The 23,102-nt window shown below is 40.2% G+C and overlaps 1 protein-coding gene across 2 annotated transcripts in view; it reads left to right on the forward strand.

Annotated features, from left to right (window-relative positions):
* The window catches only part of PCSK5 (proprotein convertase subtilisin/kexin type 5), a 381,372-nt gene that overhangs the window by 61,831 nt on the left and 296,439 nt on the right, over positions 1-23,102 (forward strand). For both annotated transcript variants that reach the window (XM_087822706.1, XM_016222840.2), the window contains exon 3: positions 16,218-16,331. In XM_087822706.1, coding sequence (XP_087678832.1) covers positions 16,218-16,331 — 114 coding nt within the window. The remainder of the gene's footprint in view (positions 1-16,217; positions 16,332-23,102) is intronic.

Raw genomic sequence — 23,102 nt, forward strand, 5'->3', positions numbered from 1 at the left:
AGTGGTGACCGGGGAACAAATGCTCTGACAATGTAATCATATTCTGGAGGGTGTGGCATAGCTAGGAAGTGAAAAATGACATCACGGTTGTCACCTGCAGGGCTTCCCTTGAAAATGGCTTTTTAATACTTACTTACATATGAGATATTTATTGGATACACCACTCAGAAAGAGCAACTTCCCATCCCAACCTTGTGGGAATGTGCTCTTGAAAAAAATCTCTTCTTGTCTTATAAATAGTTATTTTTTGTGTGGCTTTAAAGGTTTTAAATCAGCTGTAGGTGGAACTACCCATGTTTGGATCCCCAGTGTGTCCTTTTGACCCGCCAATAAACATATGTGACAAGTTTGCCCGAAGAGTAGTTGGGAATATTGCAAAGGAACTGTTTTCTACCAAATACCTACCATGTGCCCTGCACTTTGGCTCACGACAAGATGAGGTAGCCAAGGATTAGGTAGGGCCGATTGCTCGGGCAGGGTTCCATAGTCAGTGTGGCTTCCTAGAATGAAACCTAGAGCCATCTAGTTTCGTCTGTCCCATTTCTACACAACAAATACTGTGAAACTATTCATCACTGTGAGGATGTCTTAACATAAAGGAAAACTAGTTCTGCCTCTGCTTGGCCTTTGGTCCTGTCCCTCTGAGTCACAGTTGGCCTAGAGACTCTAAGAGGAAGAAGGTAATTCATTCTCTCTTGCCTTACTGCAAGTACAAGGTGACCGTTTTTATCCAGGGCCTGGAAACATGTTTGATGCACTTTAGATGTACAGCTTTCACCAACATCCCTTTAAGATTAGGATCCCTAATCTTCAGAGGTTAAGAGCACACTGAAGCTTCCAAACCGTTGCAAGAAGGGACCTAGGGAAGCTTTTGTTGCTAAGACACTTGCCCATGCCCCTTGGTGTTAGAATAGCCCCACCCACTGGGCTGTGAGCACCTGGAGGTCAGGGACCAGCCTTTTTGTTAATTGCCAGCTATTAACTAAATTGTCTTCCCTACTCCACAGTCAGAGGCAGTTTGATGGGTTCACTGATAAAATACCAATGCCTGGCACCTAAGAGGAGCTTAATAAAGGTGTGTTGAATCAAATTGATTTGAAAGCTTACAAGCACCACCTATATCAGATAAGTGTCGAGGTCAGTCTCAGGAATGAGGCCAGTTGAGGCAAGGGCTTAAACAGCCAGTCTGTTGCAAAGCCCTGCTATATTCTTTATGCATTAACAGGCAAGTTAATTCATTTAGCAAATACAGTACATCCATTTTCAGCCAGGTCATCTGCCAAGTGTTAGGGACCCCCAATGTGGAAAATATAGTCTCTCCCTTCTAGGAATGTATGCTTTTGTGGAGAAACCTGACAATATATAGTTAAAATGCTTTTAATAATGGCTGTGGTAGAATTAAGCATTAGGTGCTCAGAAAGCACCACTGAAGGAAAGACACCCTCATCAAGAAGGTGCCAGGATAAAAGAATTTACCTACTGAGGTTCCCTGGTAAGAGCTTGGAAAATGAAAGAAATGAAGACCAAACTTTACAGAAATTCATCCAGGAAGTAGTAGGGATTTCACTGAGCAAGATAGAAGAAAATGAGGGTCCAAGTTAAAGTTATTGCTGTGGAAGTGCTGAAAACTGGTCAGGTCTGATCCATCTCATAGAGAAAGACCAATTCCCTTGTCAGTGGTAGGAACCATTTGAATGGTTTTCAGAATCGTTTTGTGACCTTCTGTATTGTGAGCTTATTTAATTATATTATTATAGACATTACCTACTTCCTTTTCTAAACATGACTTTGGTGAACTCTAAGGTATTTGTGTTCATTAGAATTCTTCTACAGAAGGTCTGGAAATCCACTTGAATGAAGAAACATCATGGCTGACTTCAGTGGGATTCTGGCATCAACATAGCTTTCCTGTGTTTTTGTCTTCAACCCAAAGCTACTGCTGATTACTCCATAAGGAAAAAAAAAAAAAGTTGTAAAGCTTATTTGCACAAAACAAATAGTGAAAAAAAATCTTAAAACAGCTATATTTTTAAAAAAATTATCTGGATGCTAGTTCTCAGGTTATTGCAAATTGTTCCAATGCTGGACAAAAAGTAGGTCTAAAAGTTTCAGAGACTCGGTAGAATTTAACCACATGGGATCGCAAAACCTTTGAGATGATCTTTTCTGGTTTGAAGCAAACACTTGATTCAAGAGATGGCCTCCTTTGGAGGACAGGGAGGAGGGGCCAGGAACATTGATTGGCAGTACAGCCTAACCTACCCCCTTGGTCTTGGAGACAACCTTCTGAACCCTTGGAGTGTAATCACTGCTCTGGCCTAACGCCTTAAGCTACAGCAGAGGGAATCAAAAGCTGGATAGTAGAGCTTTCCCGATTTCTAGTCCAGTGGGCCTTTATAAAACTTCCGCCTTCAGTGTCACACTCTGGTCAATTGGGCCCAGCCTCAAGCTTGAAGCTTTTGGGCTAGTGAAAGACATAAATGCCTTGGTGGGCATAGTTTGGCACACCAACACATCACCATGGTTGCATGGTGAATTTCCTTGTGTCAGGGGCTCTGCTAAGTGTTTGACATGAATCAGCTCATTTAGTCTTCAGATTCAATTATCTCCCCCATTTGATGATCAGAGGTTAAGTAACTTGTCTGAGGTTAGCCTGCTTTTCAGCAGATGAGCAAGAATTCCCAAACACACGTTCTTTGGACTCCAGAAACCAACTGTTAATCAGTAACCATCATGTCTTCCTTTGTCTCATCTTGTCAATTCAATCTAACTCAGAGCAGCTGAGTAAACTAAGAATTTTGGCTCAATGAGTCAGTTTTTTTCTTTATTCCTTTTTTTTTTTTTTTTTTAATTTGGGAAATTTGCAGGCCTTGAACTTTATGTGCTCTTAAATTACAAGTCAGAAGGTGCCCTTGAGGGAAAAAGGATTTCTGTCATCACTGCCAAGGCTGTGCTAAGAATCCTTTTCTTGATTCAGATTTTATTTTTCACTCATCAGACAGTTCTCCTGCAATTTGTAGACTGAGTCTCTTACCCTTTTAAAGATGCTTTCAGCTGGTAACTGAGAACCTCCGCAGAACTCCTGGAAAAAAGCTCCAGTGTTATGCTATTTTCTATCCTACGTTTTTCCTCCTTCCCTCACCTTTTCACCCAATAAAGCATATAGTATAGTAAAATGATCGGCTCTGAATATTCTCCAGGCATAGAAATGTTTGATGTGGAGAAGAAATATGGGCTCCCCAACTCACTTCATCAGCTGAGAAGACCTTTCAGAAGGCAGCCGCTGTGCTCTGTAGAAAGAAACATGGACATGGGTTTCCTTGATCAGGATTCTTGTTCCACACCCCTTACTGTCCTGTGACTTGACAAAGTCACTTAACCTCACTGTGCCTCAGGCTTCCCCACTGGAAAAAAAATATCTTTTCATGAGACAGTTTGGTGGCATTAAAGAAACAGTAGGTAGCCCTTGCTGGTTTGGCCCAGTGGTTAGAGCATTGGCCCAAGAACTGAAGGGTCTTGAATTAGATTATGGCCAAGGGCACAGTGCATGTGGGAGGCAACCAATCAATGAGTCTCACATCCAGATTTCTCTCTCCACTCTCTCTGAAAAGCAATGGAAATATAAACAATAGGTAGATTTTATTTTGTGCAAACCATGAAAAAGAAATCTAATAGTTGTACTTTCAAAATCATTATAACCAGTGATTTTTCTCCCCGTTGGAAATCAGAGTACCAGCAAAACCCACCATCACTTATGTGATTCATTCCTGGGCTCAGCAACAATGACTTCATTGGTCTTTTGGTCTATCCTGAGCCTAACCCCAGAGGCTCCTGTCTGAAAATATCATAAGATTATTTCCCCCTCTCTCTGGAGACTGAGAACTCCTGAGCTGCTAGAGCTTGCTTTTTTGCTCTCCCTTACATATTTGGCTGAAAATCGGCTGGACTACCAATTATTCCTTTACTGAAAGTAGCTAATTCAGTCATTGATTTTGTAAATTCTTACTGGGTGCCTGCTCTGGACAAGGCACATTATGGCTGCCGTGGGGACCAGAGAAAGTCGGAGACGTGGCCCAAGCCCTCCTACACTAAACCTTCATGAAATCCAGGCATAATCTTCCAACTCTCTCTAGCCTGAAGTTTATTTTCATCCCTCCTTACCTAGATTCTGAGATATTATCCTGAGCGAGCCTGTAAGGAGTGTACTCAGCAGGTGTTGCTGTTTGAACGGCCCTTTCCAAGTAGCCAGGACTCAGTAGGGTTGCTGGGAGCCGTGGGCCAGGCCAGCTGTCCCTCCAGCGCTGAGCCCCAATGCGCCAGAGTGGAGCTCACTGGAGGAGGTGGGGCACATGGAGAGAACTGTGTGTCGCCCCCCCCCCCCCCGGGTGTGGTAAATGCATCACATTTTCATGAACATTGATACAACAGACTCCGGAGTAAGCTGTCCAAACACAGTGTGAACGAAGGAAGCTTGGTGGGGCAGAGATGCAGCTTCTGGGTCTTCCACTGAGAATGTGTCAGATTCAATGACAGTGATGAAAACGTGTTTTCTCCCTCCTTCCCTGAGCCTCAGCCCCAGGGCTCCTGTAATTGACTGTGGTGGGTATGAATTATGAGTTCAGGGAGAGGGAGGCCCAGTGGAGTGACTTGGCACTCCTGTGTGTGACATGAAGACCGCCAGGGAGCCAGGGGCCGGGTGCTGCCTCTGGGAGGGCAGGCGATGTCCCAGTCCCAGCCGGGGCTCTCGTGCATCAGGCCCTGCTCCAGATTTTTATGCGCTTTGACCTGCAGGTTTTGTCAAGTACCACCTTGCTGGAAACCTGAGCAGTGGTTTCTGAGGTGAGGGAACAGCACTGAAATTGAGAAAACATTTGGTTTGCTTCAGGCAACTGGATTTAGGTGAGAAAACGCCAACCCCCTTTGCTGTTGGCCCACAGATTTTGGACAGTATTTTTTGCTGAGGCTGAAATGTGTGCTCTTCCCCTACGCTGACCAAAGTAGCTGTTTGCAAAATATTTTAAAGGACGATGATGGTGTTTAAGAGCTGCCACAATTCCAGTGTTTTCGTTGCAAAACACCCCTACCCTCCCTGCCAAGCACAAGGTTAGAGGTCAGGAAAAAACAGGGATATAATGGAAACTCAACTCAGACCCTCTCCAAAGGCCCACCTTTTGCATTTCTCTCTGCTACTTCTTCCCGCCAGTGGCTTCATACAACTTGCTTTGGATTTTGCGCTCATTTTAGTTTTAAAAATGTAGGTTAGCCACAAAAGTACATAGAACACATGTGCAGACTTCATGACGTTTGCCCCCAAAGTTGCACACTTATCTTCTAGCAATAGGAGGAAGAAAAGACATTGATTTTTAACCCAACCTCATTTGATAGAGCTGGAGCTCACCAACAGAACAATCGGTAGTGTCTTGATTTCCCAGATTTGAAATCTTGACAACGAAGAGACTTAAAGATGCTCAAAAGATTAAAAACTAAAGCTGCTAGGGTATTGAGAATGCCTTACACTCAAAAGACAATGAAATGGATGAAACAAAACTTTGGGTATCCAATTCTGAATCTATGTACTCACCCCTCCCTTCCAAATTTTCCAATTTGATCAAAATCATAGCAGTAGGGTCCATGGAAATTTTGAAACAAAAACCATTGCCATTTATGTTTAAGTAGCTAGAAGAATAAGACAATATCTGCAGTGGAGCTGAATTAGTCACTGGGGAAGAGAGTTTCTCCCCATACAACTCTAGCTTTCGTGATCGCTGCTTGTGAGCCATGGAACTAAGCATTATGTTGTATTAAGAAGCTGATATTTAGGGGATCACCCCATGTCCAGTGGCTGGAGAAATAATGAGAACGATTGCCCTTTCCTTTGCCAGCATTTGCCTCTTTTTATATTAACCTCAGCTGAATTGAACAATTTCCCCACTCTGTACAAAATAATGCCTGTCTTTGTATTCGCTTGCTATGCAACTTGAGGGCATCCAATTTTTGCAGCTACAAATCTAGGACTATCTTGAATGATTTATACGCAGAGTTGCAGGATTTGGTCCAAAAGAACCAAAATCCATTAAGGGATTAACACTTTGTTTTAAGGGAAAATGGTCATTCTTGCAGATATCTAAAACTTCAACTATACTAAGGGCAGAATGAGATCCAACTTACTTATATTTACTCGAAAGGTTGGATGGATTTTATTAATTTCATTGCCTTGGCTTTCAAATTGCTTAGGGGATGGTTATTCAAAAGCAAACACATATAGAATAAAGTCATGCCGTTTTGTTTTCCGTGCAGTGATAATCTTGATCCTAGAGTGAAGCTGGAGGGAATTACGTGCCATCCTAATTTAATCCCCGCATTAAGATTGTGTTTAATCAAAAGTGTGAGTTTAACCCCAGGTGGCATTCAGACAGGAGAATTAGTTTTAGGTACTTTAGAATTCCATTTCCTCTTTATACTTTTAATCAATCAAAGTTGTTTTCAAATTTTCTCTCATTGCTTAAATTAATTGTCCTGAAGTTGAAAATAGAGGAACCTACAATCCAAGTTAGAAAATGCAAGATTCTTTGGATGTAATCTTGCCATTCAACAGGTATCTAATGAGTTTATATCACTGGCTTTTCCTTTTAATGCCCCTGCTCCATGTGCTGAGTGCATCAGTGTGTGTGCACATACAAACACACACACACATGCACACTTTTTTTTAAACAAAAATTGAATTATGTTTTTGCCACTGGAAGACACTTTGGCATGGCTAGGCATAGGGAGCTATATTTTTTCCAGAGGACGAATTAAACTTGTCTAAAAGACAGATCTATCAATCACATTTGAGCAAATATAAAAAGTGTCTTGTCTTCAAGGGACTTTGAGAAAGTTTAGGGAGTGAGACATCAATGGGAAAATGAATCTAAAATATTTTGAGATTATTTTTCCTGGAAAGATAAAGGTAAAGAAAAAAAATTATCACAGAAAGTCAGGAAAAAAACTGTTGCTTATGGGTGTTATTACTGGTTTCCAGGATGGGCCAAGTCTTAAATTTAAAAGTTTAAAAATAAGTTTTCTTTAAAAAAAAAAAAGTGCCCTAACATTTTTTTTTCTTATCATTTTAGCCCCCTTTCCTGCTTAGATTTGAATTGGTTTCCAGTCATTTCCTTGCTCTTTGTATTCCTCCCTCCACATCTGCTTTTAAAATCATACTTCTGCTGTGTGCTGTGCCTATGGACTAGTCGTTGACCACTTAAATGTTGGAGGTGCTCTTTGTTTGGCTGGGAGAATGCAGCACTGGGCACTGTGGGATTCTGTGACTTTATTTAACCCTGGGACCTTGCAGTTTATGAGATGAGTGCTGGCATCTGCAGTAGTATCCCAGGTTCTTGACCCATGTCAACCACTATTTCATCCTTCTGTGTTTATCCATTTTAATTGTAGACTCTGTCTTTTGTTGTTTCTCAGGTTTAGACTGGTAAGGTGGAGGAAATGACCCCATCTCAAAAGAAAAATCTGTACAGCAATAGGTTTAAAGTGGTGGTGTTGGGGTTGTCAGAGAAGGGTTTCGTGATACATTAAAAATATGGAGTTATAGGTAGAATGAACACATCTTTCATTAATACATCTGTCGCTAGAAATGTAATCAACCTTGTGCTACTCTCTTTCTGTTGTTGAAATACAAAATATTTCATTATAACTGGTGGGATTAGCATCTACCCTTTTTTTGCATCCTCTCCTATTTAAAATTTCCTGTTTTTGTTTTAATAACTAGAAAACTTAGACATGCCTACTAAATGTATTAATGCAATGTAAAAATATTGTTCACCTATACCTATTTATTATGGGCCTACTGCCAAGCTTTGCCCTCGGTACCGGGAATACTAAAACCTAGTTTCTTTCTTCCACGGAAGTAGGAAGAAACATGCAATTAGAACACAAGATACCAAGTCCTGCAGGAGTCTGCACTTGTAGAGCACATTATATTTTGAGCTTCACAACAATAATGTCATTTTACAGATGAGAATGTAGGATGCCAAGACTTACATGATTTGCCCAAAGTGGCCAGGCTCGTGATTGGTGGCATTCTACCAAGAACGCAGGGAGTGTGCTTTCCCATTTCATTATTCTGCACTGCCTACCTGAGGCATAGTCTAGCCCAGCTCAACCCCTCTACATGTATAAAGAACACACTCTAAATATTTTTGCATATAACTCTAGAAATAACTACAGTTGACCCTTTTTAAAAGTTTATTGAATTTAATGGGTGACATTGGTTAATAAAATACTGATTTCAGGTGTACAATTCTATAATACATCATCTGTGTATTCTATTGTCTATTTACCACCCAAAGTCAAGTCTCCTTCCATCACCATTTATCACCCCTTTACCCTCTTCTTATAGTTGACTCTTGAACTGACACCCCTTGCACAGCTGAAAATCTGCATTTAACTTTTGACTTTCCAAAAATTTAACAACTAATAGCCTACTGTTGGCTGCAAGTCTTGCTGACATGAACAGTTGACTAACACATATCTTGTATATTATATTTATTATATACTATATTCTTACTATAAAGTAAGCTAGGGAAAAGAAAATTATTAAGAAAATCATAAGAAAAAATACTTTTAGAGAATTTTACTCTATTGATATTGTAAATTTATGTCATCTGTTTACAAAATGAATTGTTTGTCAGTATTGTTTTAAATGATACAAAACACTGTAGATGTTATACGCACTACTAACACTGGACATCTGAAATGAAAAGATAATGTAAAAATAAATTTACATTTATTTACAGTTATAATGATTCATGCATTGATAATGAAGAAGCAGCACTATGATTACTGTATAGTAGCCTAATGTAATTGATAGGATTGCTTTGTGGTAGTAAGGGAATCTCAAAAAATTTTTCCAAGATACTTATTGAAAAAAATTCACATATAAGTGGACCCATGCAGTTCAGACCTATGTTGTTCAAGAGTCATTTGCACCTTACTTTTTAAATATAACCTAACATCCAAATTGCTTTGCAAGATTTGTCCAGCAACAGATATATATCTTTTTTCCATGGAGTTGAAGTGGTGATTGACATGTCCGTGATCTCAGGGTTAAGTAATTATGTCTCCTGATTCCCAGTACTGTGTTCTATACCTGCTGCTAATTAGCATTTTAGGTCCTACCCTTTCCTTATGCTTGAATGTTTCATATTTGGGGCCTTTCTACCCAGAAGTCATTTTATATTTTCTCTGCTGTTTAGATGACATTGAAACTGTGATTTTTACTATATAATTGAAAGGACAGAATCTTCGTCAAAGCCTCGACTGTACTAGTTTATAGTGGCTAGCATCACAAGGGTGCCGTCCCTAAATCTGGCAAGAGAGTCCCTATGCTTTAGAGGACTTTGTACAGCCTTCTTTCAGCTGGGTTTGTCCCCAGCATCTGGAGTTGGTAACAAGCACACCCTGAACTTGCGTCCCCTTCTAGATCATATTCCCAGTAGCCAGGAGCCCAGAATTAGTTGACCAGATGTCTGAGAATCTGCTTCCTTTTGTGTGAGTCTCTTTCTTCATTCATCCGCTGCAGGGTCAGATGCCCTCCTCATATACCCACCCCTAGGCCCTGAGCGGTTACCCTGGGCACCTGTGGTCCAGGGTTGAACTACAGATAAAAATAAAGATGTGGGCATTCTAGGGCTTTCACGTTAGCTACCCTTGTTGCCTATAAAATATTTCTTTTGAGACATTCACGCAGCGGGTTCCTTATTATTCAGGATTCTATTAAAATAACACATCTTTCAAAGAGGCCTTTCTTGATCACCTTATTTAAAATAGTCTACTCCTCTATAATCACTCCTGATCTCCTTATGTTATTTACTTTTTACATCATTTAACACTATGAAAGTCTATTATATAATCTTGTATTTATTTACATGTTTATGGTCTAGCTCCCACTAGAATAGAAACTGCCTGAAGGCAGGAAATTTGTTTATTTTTTTATTTTATTTTTTTAATCCTCGCCCTAGGATATGTTTTTATTGGTTTTGGGGTGAGAGAGGAAGGGAGGTGGAGACACACACACACACACACACACACACACACACACACACACACACACATCGATGTGAGAGTGAAACATGGATCGATTGCCTCCTCACATGCCCTGACCAGGGATTGAACCCACAGCCTGGGTATGTGCCCTGACCAGAAATTGAATCCAACACCTTTTGGTGTATGGGAGGATGCTCCAACCAATTGAGCCACACTGGCCAGGCCAGGGAATTAGTTCTTTTGTTTGTATTCTGCAGCGTCCAGAACAGTCTTCCACATAGTAGGTACTCAATATAATTTTTTTGGAGTGAAGAGAGAAATGAAAGAAAGGTCCTTGAGGGTGGGGAATACATTTTACTGCTTTAATTGAATGTAACCATTTATTTTTCCCTTTTATGTGTCATCTTATTAGAAGTGGGGAACAAAACAGGCAACAAATTAGGAAATTAAAGTTTTAGAAGCATGCAGAGAACAGTGGAATAGCTTAAGGGGAGAAATATGACTTTAATTCTCTGAAAGTAAGTAATACAGTTAGAACAATAATGCTATGAGTTTCTCACTAAACAGAGTAACACAAGATTAAGATTAAATAGCACATTTCTAAAATTTTGGTTCTCTTGGAGAAAGCCAGCTAATTATAAAATTGTATGGCAGTTGAAGCTTTTTACATTGGCATGAATTGTCTTCTGTTTTACTGTCCCCAATGTACATGCGGTATTTATTTCAAAACTTTCTTCTCAGTAACCTTTCAAAACTTATATGATTTCTCGTATTCCTGATGAGACGACCATCTAAGATAAGCCTCCGATGTTTTCAGTCATTAAATAGGATCCAGTGTCCATCTTAAACAAATAGAGTGAAAATTCTCCATCGAATGAAAAGTAGTGCCCATTTGTTCATAAGTAGCTTTCTATGCATAACCCAGGGACACAAACAGTAGGGTGGGGAAGGCCTGGGGAGGGTATCAATGTGGGAAAGAACCTGGATATCTGTAATACTTTCAACAGTAAAGATAAATTAAAAATAAATAAATAAATAAAAGAAACAGAATTCAGACAATTATGGTTTTATTTCCTTAAAAAGAGTGCCTCAGATAAAATAGAGGGACTCAAATCAAATAACAATGCCAGTATTTACTAACTCACTAAGTACCAGTTTCTAGCTGGAGCCAGATGTCAAAGGAATACTCTTACCTAAATACATACTCTTAGTAGATTCTCTGATTTTTTTCACTCATTGACTTTGATTTCTTGACCAGAATTTTAGAAAACATTTGGGCTATGTTGGCTTCAGATTTTAGGGCTTGGGAGCAGCTTGTGGGTACTTAATTGTCTTCACCATCCTTTTGTCTTCCATAACAAAAAGTACATGGCCATTATACACTGAAGTTGTACTTTTTTAAAATCAAGGCCACTCTATTTTGTTTTCAGGAAGAAAATAGAGGGAGAAATCTCTTTACGCTCTTTTCCCCCATTTTGTCAAAGCTAATAAAAATTTTAAAAAACACAGAATCTCATATATTTTATTTTCTGGCAACAGCCTCATTCAAATCATGAAAGGAGTAGTATAATTTACTACCTTCCCTTTCAAATATTAATCTTACTTCTTCACAGAATGACTTAAGATCATTTATCAACTGGAGCACCTACCCCACCTCTCTATTGCATTTCACATAAACTTTTTATTCTTGGTCAAATCACAGAAGAGACTATATAGATAAAATTTCAAAGTTAGACGAGAAAGCATGTTTAGTCTGTCTTCTTTCATTTTAGAGATAAAAGAGGCCCACAAAGATTTTACAAGGTCACACAGGTGGCTGGTGGCAAATCCAAAATGATAAACCACGTTCCCCAAATTCCAGCCACTTCTTGTTATTTATCCATCTTTTCTCAATAATTGTTTTACTAGAACATAATATAAAACAATTTTTACACAGTATATTTCTCATTATTGCTTTTTAAAAGATATGTTGTAATGTAGGCATTTGGTCACATTTGAAATCATGGGATTATATGATAGTAATCAATTGATTTAGGGTGGCACCCTTCTTTAGATACTTTGGGTCTGTTTTTTACTTTCTGTTGCATTCCATTGATGTATCTGTAGATACTTGCTACCGGGATATATTTTCATCATTAGCTTTGGTATATTTTAACATCTAAAAAGCTGATTCCTCTTCACTGTGGGACACATTTTTAAAGTAATACCATATGTATGTTTTTTAAATTTCAGCTTTGCTGAGGCATAATTGACATATAAAGTTGTAAGATAAAAGTGTACATCATGGTAATTTGTATATACACACACATGAAAAAATTCCCCCATCTACTTAATTAGCATATTCATCACCTCACATGTTTATCTGTGTGTGTGTATGTGAGAACATATTTGTTTTACTCTCAGCACGTTTCACTTCTGCGGCACAGTGTTATCAACTATAGTCGCCGTGTTTCACATTAGAGCCTCAGAACTCACTCATCTTTAGCTGAACATCTGTACCCTCTTACCAGCCTCTCCCGGGGGCCCCCAGCCCCCAGCCCCTGGCTACCACTTTTCTATTCTCTGTTTCCATGAGTTTTTTTAGTGATACCATGCAGTATTTGTCTTTCTCATGATACCATATTATGTTTTCCATTTATATTTATGTAATAACTTACAGAATGTATATTTGTATGATTACATTTTTTCCCTATTGCTGACAAATTGCCTTCCCCAGGCATATGGTATCAGAAAGCTGGTAAATTCCAAAATAATGAATTATAAGTTCCACTGAGATTGTGGGGGTAGATCTCCTAATTATCAGTTAATATGTTTTTCTTGACAAGTGAAATCTGATGAAAGGGAACATCTTTAGCAAAGACTCTGAAGAGGAGAAGGCCCGATGTTCACTTGGACTGTGTAGGGAGGAGGGAGAGCTCTGTGCATAAAGGGAGAGAATGTCCTTAACACCCTGGAGCACACGTATGTTGAAATTAACGGACGGTACACTGAAGATTTTAAGCTCATGTGGTTTTTATACTCCAGGTTAACTGCAGTTTCATAATATATAGGAAGTAGCACTCTTAGAAGTTAAACCAGTGTGGGAAAGCCCACTGTTTTTTAATTCTGGACTGACCATAGTTTTATGAAAATGAATTTCTAAGTGTCTTTTCTTTGCGTTGGGCTTCTTGGCAAGAAATGAAATCTGTATAACGCATTACTTCTGAGCTTTTTCTTCAAGGGCTCAAGGACAGACATATGGATACTAGTTTAAAAATATAAATATGGTCTTTCCAGTCATAGAAGTCTTCCGATCCAAGAGGTGCTTTTCCCACTTTCCAAAAATTGTAGGGCTATATCTGCATACTCATAAAGCACCAAGGCAAAATACATGGTATCTGACTCTAAAAAAATCCCCACTGTACTTTTCTCGAGTATTGCAGCCCTGTGATCAGACAGAGTGACTTATAGTCAAATCTAGATGCCAAGTCGCTGTACCACCTTCTAGCCACCAAGCCCTGTAAATAAGCATTTTTGTTTGGTAAAATTACAGAAGAGACACTGTTTGGTAAGATATTTTGTTCTATTTTAGTACCTATAGTTCATCTAGGCAAGTGGCTGTCTCCTGGTTTTCTCACATACTTACATGTACCATTCATCTGTGTGTGGGCGGGGGGCGGGGAGGTGCAGGGCGAAGTGGGTTGTAGAAGCCTCATGGTAGGAACTGTTATCCACACCCGCCTCAGTACTGACCTGGCCTTTTCTCTAGTAATCTCTTTACTGAGTCCGCACTGGGGGAGATTTGACACTTTCTGGTTTATGGACACATATATGTTGGCAGTTCGGAATTTATGGAGGTTCTGTTAGGAAAGGCCACTGCCAATGTAGGATTAGTTTCCAAAGAATTCTCTCTAAACAGACCTGTAGCCACCTTTTACCAAGCGTGCAAAGAGGAAATCGTTCAGTCTTGTTGGAATAAGACTTATACACAGTAACCTAAGGATTGCAAATGTAATTTGCATAGTCAAAATGTTCATAAATGGTCCAATTCATGCAGTAATAGAGCCTGCACCAGATGGCAGTCATAGTGGTAATTTCAAGCGGAGAGTTGTGGAGTACCTGCTAAATATTCCTTGGTAAAATGTTAAGTCCTTCAAAGGCAAAGACTGTTCTTCCTCATCTTCATATTCCCAGCACAGTGTCTGTGATAGAATTGGCACTTACGCTATTTTGGATGAATAAATGAGTGAATGAAACTCATTCCATAGAAAGATTGAAATCAAGAAATTAAAATATTTCCTGGAAATAGAAAAGTATATACATGCCCAAGCTTGCTGTTCCACTTTGATTGAGAAGGGAATTGATTTGTTTCCTATATTTTTAAAAACACAGTTACTTAAAATGTATTCTCTCTATTAAAAATAAATTTACACACATTTTTAATGGCACATTAGTTTCGATGTAATTTCTAAAAAGTAGTCTCTGTGATTAAAGAAAAAACAACATTTCTCTTAGCTTCCCTGACAACTAATGTCCATTAGTTTGAAGAAATAATATGTGTGTGTATGTATGTGTGTGTTGGGGGGGATGTTGGAGGGGTATAGAATGATTCGGTGCCAGAGAGTCACTTGGTCTAAATTAATTAAAACATGATCAGAAAAACTTATTTTTCCAGGTATTACTTTTCACTTATTGGCTTTCTTCCTGTACAAATTTTGCTTAAATTACCTATCAGAGCAGGCACATACTTGAGGCTTAGCTGTGATCCTAATCATAAAGAGATTGGATATTTATTTAGGAGGCCACGTGATTCAGTTTGCTTTGTTAGTGATGTTAGGAATTTATTATTTAAACTCATCTTGCATACCAATATTCCTGTTGAATATATTTCCCAATATGAGAGTCATAGAAATTTATTAGTTTGGCTTTTAGCCTTTTCTATCTTATCTACAGCTGTGCACTTTGAATTTGTTAATCAGTATTTTAGTATCCCTTCTCCTCCAATAATCTTTAATCAAGTAGGCAAGAGAGGTTTTGAAATCTTTACAGAATGCATGGGTATGGAGTCACAGTAGTGGACTACAGAGTACCCTGCATCCTCCCAGTTTTTAATTCCTTTGTGAAGAGTAGGGATAAATGGTGGAACAGAATATGTTAGAGTATTGTGACTAGATTAGCTAGGGCATTCTACATTTTTTATTGACACAACATTTGCGATGTTGCATTCAAAATGAAACATGCTTATTTTTATGTTGACATAATGATTACCTATTTTTAAAAATACCTCCATTCATACCTCTGCCATTTAGATCATAATCCTGTGTTAAGCTCAAAGTTCCAAGTGCTTTGTTTAAGCAAAGTTTGCAGTGAAATATTAAGTCTTTCTCAAATGTGGTAGATTTGAATTGAATTTTAGAGCCAGTAAGGATCCTATAGCTCAGGAAATTGAGTGACTGCTCCAGTATTTTGCCAGAGACAGGTCTAGGGCTTTAGTTTTCAGATTCTACAAAATGGTGCTTTTCCACCACACTATGTTGTAGAAAGCCATTTTTTGAAAATTGATGATCCTAGAGCATTTGATCCCAGGGTGACTTTTAAATTTGATGTTTAACCCTAGAACATTTAAAATTTTTGATGTATAGCATAAGGCAAGGATCATAAAATGTGGCCTGTGGGCCTGATCTGGCCAGCCTGCCTCCTGTTTTTGTGTATAAAGTTTTATTGGGAGCACAGTCATTCCCATACATTTATATGCCTATGGTGCTATGATGTCAGAATGAGTAGTTGCAACAGAGATCATATGACCTGCAAAGCCTAAAATATTTATTATCTGGACCTTTATAGGAAAAGTTTGCTGACATTTAGATAAGGTAAGAATGAAAAAATTATCTTAAAAATTGACACTATCAATTCACAATAAATTGTGAATGGAGTATGCTTTGTGAAAAGACTAAAAGGTTAGCATATTATTGAGAGAGATGAATGATCTGTCATAAAAGATAAAAAAGCCAACCTGCATATAATAAATAAAATAGAACTAGATTTTTAGAGCATCTCTGAGCCCCTGGACTCAAAGATCTTAGTTGCCAGAATGAAGCCGTGACTTAAACGGAGTTGACTCAAGGTGGGAAATGCTGTCACTTACGCTTGTGCTAACCTGATGGAACTGAACATTCACCAGATGTCCTTCTTCTTGGCAGGTGGAGTGGATCCAACAGCAAGTGGTGAAAAAACGGACCAAGAGGGATTACGACTTCAGTCATGCCCAGTCTACTTACTTCAATGATCCCAAGTGGCCAAGCATGTGGTATATGGTAAGCTCGCCTGGCCTGGGCTAGTGTTATCCAGTTTTGTACTGATGCAGGGAGCATCCACTGGGACTAGAAGGATAGAGAAACAGTGTGCAGGGACTTTTTTCCTATTTCAAGAAGCCACCATTTGACATTGGCAGATGGCTTGTGATATTTTCTGGATCTTTTTTGAACTTGGCTCTTTGGTTTTAAGGAGAAAGTGAAGTGAGTTCTGATTCATAGAATTTCTGTTTGAGAACTTCCTCTGTGGAGTAGCTTTTTAAGATTTGGCTAGAGGATGAAAAATGTACTAAAGTGTGGGCACCCTTAGACCTATCTGTAATCGTATTTACTTCTGATACACATGGATTCCACCTTGAAACCAGTCTGGTCTTGGAAATCATTGAAATGACTGCTGATAAATAATAGATTCCTGACTTAAGTGATCTAATATGTGCCTTCTCATGTAACTAATTGTTTTTAAAATTAGACCAGGAAAAAAATAAGTTGGGAAGTATTTGATGTTACCTAGGTCACTGGTTCAAGCAAAACTTCCAGTGAGGGAAGCTTACTTAACATGTTGGGGAGAGTGATCTACCGTTCACTTGACATTGCCTCCTTTGAAAATATACTTGTCTAGCCTTAGAGTTTTATATTCAGGATCCCTGAGACATTGATTAGAATGTTACTTATTCTTAATCATGAAATCCATGTGTCACCAATTTGCTCAGTAATCTGCAAAAAGACCTTTATTTTACTCTCTTTAAAGATTGTTATTGCTGATTTTGGACAGCGTATTTTCTCCTAATCAACTTTATCTTTTGCATTTGCAATCTCTGTTCTTGCTCCTCCATAAAACCTTGGCATTTTGCGTAGCTGCCTCCTGTTTTCCTGCCTCCCTGCCTCTTGTTCCTTCTGTCTGGAGCTCTCTTCCTGCCCTCCCTCACCTCCTCAGGCCAGGACTCTCTCATCCCTCAGAGCCCCAGCCGGCTGACTGCTCTAGCTCATCTGTCATGTTTTCCCTCCTCCTGCTCTCCCGGGCCCTCTGTCCCTGCTGCTCATGGTATCCTCCTTCTGGCCTTTTGTTTCCCAGTTATTAATACTTTTTAAAATCTCATAGGACAGTGGAGGAGTCACTTATACACCCCCCCCCCCCCCAAGGACTTAACCCAGCTAGGAATTTGTGTTTATTTGGATATGGGTGAATGTGGCTGGCATTTTCCCCAATTTCCCTTTCCTTAGTCTCACCCAGAAGTAGAAGGTTGTGGAAATATTTGGGACCCTAAACAGAATTTTACACAGAAAACTTTTTCATGTGTAAAGAAAAAAGAAAAAAAAAGAAAACTAAGTTGAAAGGGAGGTGGGACTCTAAACAGCATTTAAGTAGAAATCACCTGAGGGGACAGTAAGACACTTGACAGCCTATTAGCTCTAAGACCAAGAAACAATGAACCGCAGGGGAAGGCTACAGTGAGTGTTGGCGGGAGCTGAGGAGCTTTGTCTGCACTGACAAAGCGATAAGAATGTAATGGGATTAAGAGATGGGGTGGAAGCAAAATCCCTCCCCTCCCCTGTTGATTAGGCCAGGGGGAGGGAGACCCTGTTTGCCTTACTCTTCCTCTTGGAAAAAAGAGCCAAATTGCTGTCTGCACACGTCCCCCTGGATGGGGGTGTGAGGGCAGCTTTCCCGAGGCTCTCATGGCTCTCTCAGGGCAGGCGGGACTCTCGTAGGAACCATGGCCAGGGTGTCTCCAACCATTCCAGTGCCTGTAGAACGAAATCTCTTCACTCCCGGAGCCACTGTTCTGTCTTTGGAAATTCTCTTTCAGTAGGAGGATAGGTTGAAGGAAGAGGTTTTTCGTTTGGCTGTTTAAAATGTTGGATGTTTTTCAACACATTTTGATAATAATTCATATTTCTGGAGCACTGACTGTGTGCCAGTCACTGTGCTAAATACTTTATGAGTATTTTTCTAATATAGCGCAGTCAGAAGTATGTGCTAATATTGGCCCGTTATAGGAGTGAGGTATCTGAGGCTCATAGCATTTAGGTAATTTGCCTAAGATCACCTGGCCTGGAAATGGTAGAGCAGAGCCGCCAAAGCAGGCAGGTTGACGGGAGTCCACAGGATTGATGTGACACCCTAGCCACACCCTTCTGCTGTTTACAGGGCTGTCATAAGGAAGACAGGACTCCAGCCCTCCAGTAACTTCTAACCTATCCATAGAGAAATGGCTAAAATACGAGGCAGGATGGTGGCTCCCCTGTAGGATGAATGAAATATATTGGGGACAACCAAAGAGCTTACAAGGTTCCTATTAAATGATTACTTTTCCCTTAATAAAAGGGGCAGGACATAGGTTACACACCTTATGTTTATCTGTCAGGAATATGACAGAATGAGAGCCAGAACTTCAAATCTGCAAGCCTGGAGTCCAGTCCCCATCGCTTCACTGACTAGGCCCATGATTGAGTCACTTCAGCTCTCATCAACTATAAGAATATTTAGCACTTAGGTGTGAGTTTGCTGTTGCTGCATAACAAATCACAGAACTTAGTTTTTTTAAACAATTATCTCATGGGTTCTGTGGGTCAGCCATTCAGAATGGGCCCCGGATGATGGCTTCTGTGTTCTGTGATGTTTGGGGCTTCAGCTGGAAGACTCAAAGGCGTGACTGGAGCTGGAGGGCCGCTTCTGAGGTGGCCTAGTCACATGGCTGGTTCCTCCCCACGTGGGCATCACCGTAGGGCTGCTTGAGTGTCCGCTTGACATGGCCCTGGCTTCCCCGGGAGCAAGTGACTCAAGAGGTCGTGCTGGAAGTGATGATGCCTTTTGTGCTCTAATCTTAGAAGTCACCGACACTTACTTCAGGAATTTGTATTGTCACATGCACTGGCTCTGGTTCAGTGAACCAGGGGGGCTGCACAAGGACACGTACACTGGGAGGCAGGGGTGGTTAGGAAGCCGGTTACCGCAATTAAAATACTACACAAGAAGCCTTTAGCACAGTGCCTGACAGAAAACCCTCAGTAATTCATCGTTTTATTATTATTCTGACTTCTTAGTTACAATACACGTTATTTCCTTTTTATCTCTTCTGTGGGATCACATGTCCGTGGGCATTTCTTAGAGCACCCTGGTGACACAGTGGCAGCAAGGTGCTGAGTTCCCCCTCCTTCATTCCCCTGAGCCCTGGGCCCTGCTGCCGAGGCTTTGAAGGCTGCTTGACGAGTCTCCATAGGGTCCTCCCTTCAGCCTGTTAGCCTGGTCCTGGTCCTGTCATTCTCTATTTATCACAGGAGAATGGAGATTAAAGAATGGCATGAAGTGTGCCTGAGTGTCTCTTTTAATTACTTTAAAACCTTTGCCCCTGCCCCTCCTCCCCTTGGAGACTGGTGTGTGAAACCGCCTTAGGCTCGAGCAGTAGACTTAGGGAAATATGCTTTTACAGGAGTTGGTTATGGAGATGATGGCTACACGCCTCCGTCCTGAAACCCTGTGCTCAGGCCTCCAGGCTTCGGGAGGGCCCAATAATAGAGCTCACTTCTTGTTGCTTCAACAAACTTCTGCATCTACCCATTGTCCGGCATGGCAGCCAGCACTGAAGATTTAGGAAAACATGATTCGTGCTTCCTAAGATCAGTAAAGCAGGAGAGGTACATATATAAGGCCAATGTAAGTTTGCTGGGCAAACGATCCCTCCTATAAGTTTTTGAGAGATCATGTGCATGCTACTAGCCCCCTGTTCCTTGGGCTCTGGGCTGTAATTTTTCCTTGCAGGTTTGCTTCTAACATTAAAATATCCTGAGTAGCTTTTATAAAATATCCAAGCTTGAGCATCACTGTCAGATTCTTTGTTTTGCTATAGAGTAGGGCTCAGGCAGCGGGATTTCTTCAGAACTCCTGGGTGATTCTTATGTGCAGCCAGGAACCTTGTGTAATTGAGTGCCTGAGTCTGGACGTGGTAAATGCTCAATACCTGCTATTTGAATAGATAGATTAGTGAACTGGAATAAAAGCAAGCCTGTGATAATCTCCATAGAAGAGAAAATAACGCTCATATTTATTGAGTGCTTAGTATGTGTCAAGCATTTTGCTAAACTTTTAATGGTATTGTCTCAGTTCTCCAGTGAATTAGGAACTGTTCATTTTACAGATGAGGAAATTAAAGCATAGACAAATTAAATAACTTGGTCAAAGTAACAGCATTTAGCAGGGGCGGATCCTACTATTCAAACCCAGTCACCCTGACTCCAAAGTCTAGACTTCCAACTTAGACATCGCTGCTTCTCCAACTAGCAGGCATCAGAATCATTTGGAAGGATTACTGACCGCCCCTCTCATGTCCCCCCAGCAGAGATCTGGGAATTTGCATTTTTAACAAGTTTCCAGTTGATGCTGATGCCGGGATCGAATGTGCGCTACCGCATATTAAACATGAGGTTTTTGTGAGCACAGCTGGCTTCCATCTTCCCAGTATCAGCTGGGGGAAGAAGGGCTTTTAAATTTATGGGACATTTTAAAGCACACTTGGTCAATTTATCTTGTTTTTCTTCATCTTTATACATTTTCATTACTGACAAAATTTTCTATCTGGGAAGCCAGCAGCTTTAATAAGAGAAGATGTTATCGCTTTCCTTGCACAGATTGAAAATACCTTTGGCTTATATATTCTTCCAAGATGCTCCATGGACAAAGGATATCTGATAGGAGAGGTTGTGAAGATCTGGCCCTGTCTTTGGGAACTCGGTGTAATAAAAGTGGTTTCTATTGGCCATTTTGACTCTAGAGACAGCAAGGCTAAGTAAGACGCTGCCGCAAAGGTCCAGGCATGCCTAAATTTAGGGAGTTAAATATTTTAAAAATTATTATAAAATATTTAAAACATACGAGAAGTTTGAAGAAATCCTGAAATGCCTGCCCATCCACCGCCAAGCTAGGGAACAGACCATTATCTATCTATATAGTTGAAGCTGCCCGCGAGTCCTATCCTATAGTGTCCCCTTAGCCCAAGAGTTAGCACAGATGCTGGATTTGAAATACCGTGTGGGAGTCCCCCCTTGTTGGAAGGATGCTTCCCTTTGAGGGACAGTTTATTCATTGTTGAATAGATGAACATTTTAGAAATCATCATAACACCCATTTGTAGATGGAATTCAGCACTTGGGCTATTTACTAGTAAGGTCCCAAGAAGATAACCTAGAAATGCAACGTGGATGAAAAAGTAAATTTAATAATAAAGCTCTTCTGTTCCTTTGGCCATGTAAATATTTTATTGCTTAAAGATATTGATGTAGCATTGTATGGTATTTCTTGTCCAACTGTTAAGAACTAATAATAATTTTAGAGAAGTTTATAGTAAATGACTTACATTTTTTTCCTGCTTTCCAAAAGGCAAGGTCTCAATTCAAGAGAAAAGTAAAAAGAACTCCTGAAATCTTGCTGTTTGACTTTCAGACTCTAGTAATTAGTATGATTGATATTCTTAAGTCATCATCTTAGTTAGCACAGTAGAATTTTGTGTGTGATGAATTTTGGGTGGCCTATTTAATATGCATTATTTAAAGCCAGGCTGTAACAAATGGGCTCACTTATTGATGCACTTCCTCGGATCTTATGAAAGCTCTCTGGGTGGTTTTTCTGAGTAAAAAAGGAAGGAAAAAAAACACATTTGTCGATCAGCAGAGTGAAAATTAGCTGAGTTCGGCTATGCATGTGGGGCATATCTGCCAAAAACTATGAACTAGCTAGTATAGTAATTGCAAAAAATGATTTTAAGCCACATGGTTCTTTCTCGGCCAACTGGACGGTGTTCAGTACTCCAAGAGTTTGAGGTATTGCTGTTTCTCCGGTTGGCACACATTTTCCTAATGATTTATGCTGTCATTTGACTCTAATAAAATCTGGTGGAGTTTGTGGCGTTATTGTCCTGGCAGCTTGGAAACCATCCTTTTAAAACACCCCATTTAGCTGTTTTAATTGAAAATGCAACATGGTGCGAATCTGCAACCATGTGGCACATCTTGATGCAAGCAGGAGGCCTTCTGAGAGAGGACAGACTCCAGCCAGGCGGCAAATGATTTACTGGGAGGAACTACTGGGGGCTGAGATGTGGTTTTGACGTGCTAGTATTTGCTTTGAACTAGCTCTGTGTCTTATAGGAAGTTATTTTAGCTCTCAACCTTAGCTCATCTGAAAAAATGAGGATTCTGGATTAGACGCCTTCCTAAGTTTATTCCTGCTTGAACTGCCTCTAGCTCTACCTGGCAAGTGGAACTGGATATTGAGTCTAGGGAGAGCAAAATTCCACCAGTAGGCTCCTGTCTTGATTTCCAACTCAGCCCCACCCCGTGAACTCCTGACTGCAATACCTACCATGCTCTCATTTCATTACTACTTTAAACTCACTCCGTTGCCTGTGTTGGGGGTCCTGAAGGCCACCCTGAGATTTGGTGATTCACTGAGAGGACTTAGTATGATTCAGCATATTGTCATAGGCATGGCTATAATTTATTTCAATGAAAGGATATGACACAAATCAGCAAAAAGAAAAGCCACGTGGGACGAAGTCCAGAGAAAACTAGGCTTAAGCTTCCAAGAGACCTCTCAGCGGAGTCACACAGAAAGCACTGAATTTTTCCAGTAATGAATTGTGACAACATGTGTGAAATGTTATCTCAGGGAAGCTCATCATGGACTGAGTGCTCAGGGTTTTATTGGAGGATGGCCATATAGGTATTCAATGCCTACCATGTACCGAAATTCCATATCTCAGAAGGTTTTCAGCATAAGCC

The sequence above is a fragment of the Miniopterus natalensis genome, chromosome 12 (genome assembly GCF_054644295.1).
Source record: "Miniopterus natalensis isolate mMinNat1 chromosome 12, mMinNat1.hap1, whole genome shotgun sequence".
NCBI lineage: Eukaryota > Metazoa > Chordata > Mammalia > Chiroptera > Miniopteridae > Miniopterus > Miniopterus natalensis.